This window comes from Heliconius melpomene, chromosome 13 (assembly GCF_056956725.1).
Source record: "Heliconius melpomene rosina isolate 202511_hmr_F chromosome 13, ASM5695672v1, whole genome shotgun sequence".
In the NCBI taxonomy this organism is placed as follows: domain Eukaryota; kingdom Metazoa; phylum Arthropoda; class Insecta; order Lepidoptera; family Nymphalidae; genus Heliconius; species Heliconius melpomene.
Window position 1 is genome coordinate 7,946,183 of NC_140401.1, and position 6,338 is coordinate 7,952,520.

The 6,338-nt window shown below is 29.5% G+C and overlaps 1 protein-coding gene across 1 annotated transcript; it reads right to left on the reverse strand.

Moving 5' to 3' along the window:
• Positions 1-1,381: 1,381 nt before the first annotated feature.
• LOC146532805 (uncharacterized) lies at positions 1,382-4,404 on the reverse strand. Its single transcript, XM_085196581.1, has 4 exons — positions 3,963-4,404; positions 2,703-3,863; positions 2,226-2,432; positions 1,382-2,084 (listed from the first exon to the last, which is right to left on the reverse strand). Exons 1-4 carry the CDS (start codon positions 4,336-4,338, stop codon positions 2,017-2,019), a joined length of 1,812 nt encoding a protein of 603 aa, XP_085052707.1. The 5' UTR covers positions 4,339-4,404; the 3' UTR covers positions 1,382-2,016.
• Between the last annotated feature and the right edge of the window lie 1,934 nt (positions 4,405-6,338).

Here is a 6,338-nt window from a genome sequence, read left to right on the forward strand (position 1 = left end):
TGGAAGACATCAACCAAAGCATAATAAACTTACAAAATCGCAGAATCTCAAAAATGTCACGTAAAATAATCTGTCCAATATGTTACTAAGTCTTTTAAGGATCTTAGAAAATGATACAGTACTTTTAATAAAATTTATAAAAAAAATATTTAAATATACCGTAATATTTACTCATATTAAACGATATCGAACTTATTATTGTAAAAACACAGATTTAATCCAATTTCCAATTTATATAATTAATATTTTTTTCGTTTCTTACAAATTCGGTGCTAAAAGAAACATTCCCGACTGATTATCGCATGACACCGCAATATGAGCGACCCGCCTTCTCCTTGTTACCTAGACAGCTATTCAACAAGCACAAGCCATATAATTTATCGTCAGACCTTCACTAACATATTTTATCTTAGAAAGGATTTTGCCAAGTTGTCTTACATTTTCCTTCGGCCTCAGTTCCATTAATTTGAGAAATGTTTCTATTCAAAATATATATGCATCTTAAAACGTTTTGCATTTCTGAATATTGGATTTTTCAATTATAAAAAAAAATCAGCTTTACGCTGTATTCTGTACACAGCAGGGTAGGCAGAGGGAACATAGTGCTAAGACACTCCGTTCTCCGTTTTTCAATTATAAATAGAGTAAAAGGCGATGTAACTTAGACAGGCGTTGACAATGTTGGTTGATCAGTAATGTCTATTAAATATTTTTGCCGATCATTGTCAGTCCAGTTTTTTCCTTTACATTGTTTATTTGTCAAATAGTTTATATCAATTTGACAAATAAAGAGGTCTAACGCTATCAAGAAAGATAGTTACTTTTTTATGAAATTGATGTTTGCGTTTGTCCGATCCGCTTGCGTTATTATATGGGAATTTACAGTTATAAGTGAATGCGTAAAAAAATACTAGAATGAACAACATTCGGCTTAGTCCGAAAATCTTATTTCAGTCACTTTTAATTATTAAAAGTAATAGAAAATTCAAAGAAAAGTACAATGTCAATAAGTGATACTAAGTACACAAGTACGAAAATATTCATTGTCTTTCCTATTGTCAATATAAAATGTCTGTTACAATTCTTTTGTTTCAACAAGTGTTTAGCTTGACAATAATAAAATACAAATACGTATTAACTTAAAGCAATAGATATTATTGTATTAAATATTTAAATCGTGTTACACTTTGAGCTGTGCTAATAAATGTAAAGAAAGATAGATTTTCGAAATGCGTAAAGAGAAAATAAACAGTAAAATATTTAACTTATTTAATAGTTTATCTTACAGCTAAACATTCGTGGAATTTTTAACGTACATAATATATCTTACTAAACACGTTCAATAATGTCTATTTATGGTAACTATCACTTAATACTGTTTTTTCCTAATTTTGTTAAGGATATATAAAGTAAATTAAATGGAAGTATATAGGCATTTAGTTGAGTGTTCACAATTTAAGAAATTTTAATATAAATTATTTATATATAATATTATAAATTATTACATAGTTACAAAAGTTTGACTATTGGTGGTTTATTTGACGAGCACAAATTATTTATTACCCTACTAGTCTACAAAATTTAAATAACACTGCAAAATTAAATTGTTTTAAATAATATCAATAAAAAAATGTTAACCTATAAAGATTTTCGTCCTCTCCCTTTAGACTATAAATTAATCATAAATCAGCTTCATCTGCCTGCACACAGCTGGGTAGGCAAAGAGAACTTATTGTTAAAACACTCCGTTCCGCGTTTTCCGCCGAATTCTGGAGTTATTGCGTGTTGATTGGCGGAACTCACACGTTTCTCTTCTACACCAGAACGAAGAAATGAAGATATAAATTAAAATTTTATCTTTGTCGTCCGTTAAATACTCACTGTGTATATTGTAGAAAAAAAAATAACTTGATATTCTATTATGATTAAATAAAATAACAAGCTAATATTTTCTATTTTTCTTAATATAATTATTGTAATAGATAAAATATTTCAAATTAATTAGAAAATTGTTTGCTATACATCTATGACAGTATTATTAACATGGGAGACTTTAACAGTTCGTTCTACAGTTGGTACACCATCTGAAATCAAAATTATATAATTAATACGAAAAAAAATATTTATCTAAGAATTATAACCGAATTCATACTAAACATAATTAATCTTTATACCACTAACATTTTTATCAATACCTATTTATATTTATGATATATTTTTCTTACCCAAGTCTCTAGTTTCGCTGATTTCTTCTACGGTTGTGCCATTAGCATATATCGTTGTTTTTGTCTCTTTCTCGATAACACTTGGTTTCGGTGGAACAAACAAGAAATAAAACTTTTGAGCATCATCACTATTCTTAATATTCTCCCAGAAAAGATCATCAGGTTGAAACAAAAACCCACCGCCGTTCGACGTATTTACTGAGGACGCTGCAAATATTAATATATTTATAAAGTTATATTTATATTGACTTCACTTCATTAAATTTTCATTTCATTTTCATATGTTCACTCATCTTAATTTCACACCATTTTAATTCAAAGTTTATGCTGTATTTTTTTGTTATACTTATAAAACATTTTTGAATAAATTATGAAAATAATTAAGATTGTAATTGCTAACTCATGTTGATATATTTGACATTTAAAATGTTTATAATATTAAAACAAAAATATGTTATGAGTCAGAGCAATACTTACTAGTTATATTTTCTCCTTCTGATGAAATTTCTCTTCTCGTAGAACTTGTATTTGTGCTCAATTGTTCATTAATTGGTACTTCGGTTTCATTAAGAAAAGATATTAATGGAGCTGTTGCTTCAGTTAAGTTAGTTGTAGACTCATTATTATTTATATTCTGTGATATCTCATGATTTATATATAAATCTGGAAGAATATTTGTTTCACCAATACCGAATTCAATACTATTATCTGGCTGGGTAAGAGGTTCAATGTTGTTAATAACATTTTCGCTACTGTGACTAGGAGTAGAGTTTTCTGACATTGTGACATCAAAAATATCGCCATTAACTTGATTTACGCTGCTTATTTCAGAAACAGGGGAACTACTTGAATCGTATTCTCTACTCTCTTCGCTACTCTCTTCGCTAGTGCAAATTTCTTCTTCATATTGAGGTTGTGTTGATATACCATCTGTGCCACTTTTATTGCTTTCAGCACGTAAAGCAACATCTAAGGCAATTTGTTGCTGATTCTGCGTAGGAAAATTATCAGTAGAATTTTCAGATGCACGTTGGATATTTGAAATTTTTTGTACTTTAATAATTGGCAAAGAATGTGTTATAGTCAATTCACTGGGTAACGCACTTGTAATGTTTTGACTTATTTCTTTACTCAGGGGGTTATTTACTTTTTGTTGACTATTATTACTTGGTTGACTAATGGCTTTTTTGCTAGTTACATCTACTGGAAGAGGAATTTTACTTACTACCACATTCGTTTTGTTTGGCACTATTGATGTTTCTGCTTCCGTGTCCTCGGCATTTATTTGTGTATTTAAATTTTGTGAAGGTAAAATTTTATTTATTTGCTGCTCCACTGTTGAATATTGTTTTTGATTAATCGGAGAAATCTGTTGATAATTATTGATAGGTAGAGTCATTTCTGGCTGCGGGACTTGAAGTCCTGGAATCATGGTTTTACCATTTATATACTTAAGCACATCTTGTGGCTTGATCATCCTGTAATTTGGATGTGTTTTAGTTAAGTTTTCAATATCATCGACATGCTCTACTCTTCCACTCGGGTGGATGATCATATAACGTTTTACTGGTGGTGTTGACCTAATTATGTCTTCTATTCTTCCTGTATTGGTTACAATATTCTTGAAATTTATAGCATCTGTAAAAATATTTATGTTTCTTTAGTTCCGTCTATAATTCAATAAAAAGATCTAATTTTATACTTCATATTTTTATGTAGATAAAAAATAATAAATACCTTGTGAAATGCTTGGCGGCTGTTGACTTCTAATAGTATAAGGCAAAGCTTTCTTCATATCATATAGTACCTCTGCAGAAGGACTTTGAAATCTTGCAATGTTCTGATCGGAATTATACTCACTACTATCAAACGGTTTTTTATTTTCAATATATCCTATATTTTCAAGATTTCTAACGTTTTCATATGACTTTGGCAAGGGTACATGAGGCTGTACGGTGTCAAGAGTCTTCAATTTCATATTATTCTGATTGATCATAGATTGGATAAGCTCAGGAGAAATTCCTTGTAATTCAAGCTCAGTGTCTGCATTGGATATAATCGGTGCTATATTTCCATTATTAATCGACTGTGTATTTATACTGTGAGGATACATAACAGATTTTACATCTTGATTTATACCTAAAATATGTTGTGCAGGTTCTTTATATTTTTGCTGAGGTACATAGCTCAAAGAACTTTGTAATTGTAGTTTTGCTGCAGAATTTACTTCACTTCGAGCAAGTTGTGCATCATTGAACCTTCTTTCTTCAAGATTTGGATATACAGAATGAAATTCTTGAGGGTTTCTATATACAGAATGTAATTCCTGTGGATTTGTATATACGGAACGTAATTCTTGAGAATTTGTATATATGGGACGTAATTCTTGAGGATTTGTATATATGGGACGTAATTCTTGAGGATTTTGAAAGTACTGACTTTCAAGCTTAGGATTTACTTGTTGATTTAATGGTTGTTCATAGATGCGATTGAATTGTTGGGAGTTAATATATTCAGGATAAATATGTGGTTGTTCGAACCTTAGATTTGCTTGAGCCTCTTCGGGGTTAAGCCGGCCCACAAATCTAGGCTTTGTTTGACTTTCACGAAAATTATTGTAACCATTATTTAAAGAAGGGCTGTCAATATTTCTTTGTGAATCAAATTGGATAGATCCCTGATTTTGATATTGAGAATGTAGAACATTATTATGTAATTCAAAGAAATCTGAAATATTTAAGGTATGCTGTATAAGTTGATTATGTTAATATTTATTTATATTTTTATATAATACAAACATTTTTCTTACATCTAAAAAATATTTAGAAATGACTTTAAAAAATTTGTTTAGTTAAATATTTTACCATTATAAAATGTATGGTATACATATGTAAGTACGACCTACATATAATAATATATAATATATGTACGACCAGTTAGAATATAAATCAATCTTTTTTTAAATTTCAATATTGAGAGCCTTACTAACCTCCACACCGAAAATATAACACAACACAAAACACAATTAAGAATTTCATTTTAGTCCACCGCCAGAACCTTTCGTCTGCTTCTGAAAGTAAAAGAAAGAGGCCTGATATTATAAATTCGTGCAAAACAAACACAGCCGGTAAAGCTGTACATACATCTATTGTTTGGTGAAGTACTTCATTACCTGAATTTTGAATGTTTGCCCAAACGTAAACCGAAATCAACATTGCGTCAAATATGAATGATGCTTTGTATAGAAACAAGCTTAATTTGTTTAAGATTTTTTAGTAAATTTAAACTCATGAGCAGTATTAAAGTATTTTTCGGTATTTTTACATCAAATTTCTAAAGTAGGTAACACAGAAAACCCACATTATTTAACGTCTACGCAAATCATCTTTGTGTATTTATATGAAAATTTATTTATAGCAGTAATATACCAATATATGATTATATATCCAATCTCCACATGCAAACGAATTGAAATCGAATTAAAATAATTTTCATTTACTAGTCGCTTGTATAGTGTTTTTATTTCAGCATCAATATTAAAAAAATAATCCATAACTCCTCAAGAGGGAATAGAACCTACAACCGTAACGTTCGTTCGTTAAGTTCCTAGGTTACTACTATGTGTGGGATATAGCAGGAAGCTAAAAAAATATAATTAAACGTGATCATAAATCTTTCACAACAAGAAACTTTGTCGCAAAACGCGGAACTGTGCGAAGTCTATTTTTCTGATGAAGAGTGTACAAACTGAAGTAGTTTGAGCAGGAAGGCAAATCCTGGTAAAAGCCGGGAAATTAATCAAGGCAAGGACGGCAGAACACCTATTTCTGAAATTTTAGCAAAACTCTACTACTGTAAAAAAAGGGTTTTAAGAATTACTACAAAAAGATGTATTATTATAATTATACCCATACAGAGAAATTTTGTTTGCTGGCGAAAAAAAATTGCGACATATATTTTAAGCCAAAAAAATCTCTGTAATTATTTATTTACATTGCCCCAAAAAGGCTATAAATATAAACAAATAAAAAAATTCCATATTATAAGTATAATATTGAATATGACTTTTTTTCCATTTTCTCATATCTTTTAGAGTAGATAGTTACCATGAAC